The sequence below is a fragment of the Charadrius vociferus genome, unplaced genomic scaffold (assembly GCF_000708025.1).
Source record: "Charadrius vociferus isolate BGI_N301 unplaced genomic scaffold, ASM70802v2 scaffold259, whole genome shotgun sequence".
Taxonomy (NCBI): Eukaryota; Metazoa; Chordata; class Aves; order Charadriiformes; family Charadriidae; genus Charadrius; species Charadrius vociferus.
In genome coordinates, this window is record NW_009661368.1 from 3,847,831 (window position 1) to 3,848,314 (window position 484).

The 484-nt window shown below is 64.7% G+C and overlaps 1 protein-coding gene across 1 annotated transcript in view; it reads left to right on the plus strand.

Annotated features, from left to right (window-relative positions):
• TNNC2 (troponin C type 2 (fast)) overlaps positions 1–265 on the plus strand; it is a 1,292-nt gene extending 1,027 nt beyond the window's left edge. The window contains exons 5-6 of the mRNA XM_009893520.1: positions 1–131; positions 234–265. The exon at positions 1–131 is cut by the window's left edge and continues 6 nt beyond it. Coding sequence (XP_009891822.1) covers positions 1–131; positions 234–265 — 163 coding nt within the window. The remainder of the gene's footprint in view (positions 132–233) is intronic.
• Positions 266–484: the final 219 nt, after the last annotated feature.

Consider the following 484-nt stretch of genomic DNA (forward strand, 5'->3'; position numbering starts at 1 on the left):
GGATGGGTTCATCGACATTGAGGAGCTGGGCGAGATCCTGAGGGCCACTGGGGAACCTGTCACCGATGAGGACATAGAAGACATGATGAAGGACTCGGACAAGAACAATGATGGCCGCATCGACTTCGATGGTGAGCAGCAGCCCCGGCCCTCACCCGGCGGCTACCCAGGCGAAGTGCCTGTGCTGCCCACCCCGGGCATGGCCGCAGGCTGAGGGTGCTGCTCTCTTGCAGAGTTCCTGAAGATGATGGAGGGTGTGCAGTAAGGGACCAGACATTCCTCGGGCCGGCCGCTGCGCCCAGCCCTGCTCCACCGCTGCCCAAGGAACAGCAGCTCCGCAGCGCCCGGTCCCCGGCCGCCGGTGCTAGCTGGGACCCTGCCCTGCGCCAGGACCCCCGTCTCACCCCGCTGCTGGCGGCCGAGCTTTTCCCCCAGCCTGTCACACGCGGTTTCAGTCTGAGCCTCAATAAAAGGGGAAAGGCTT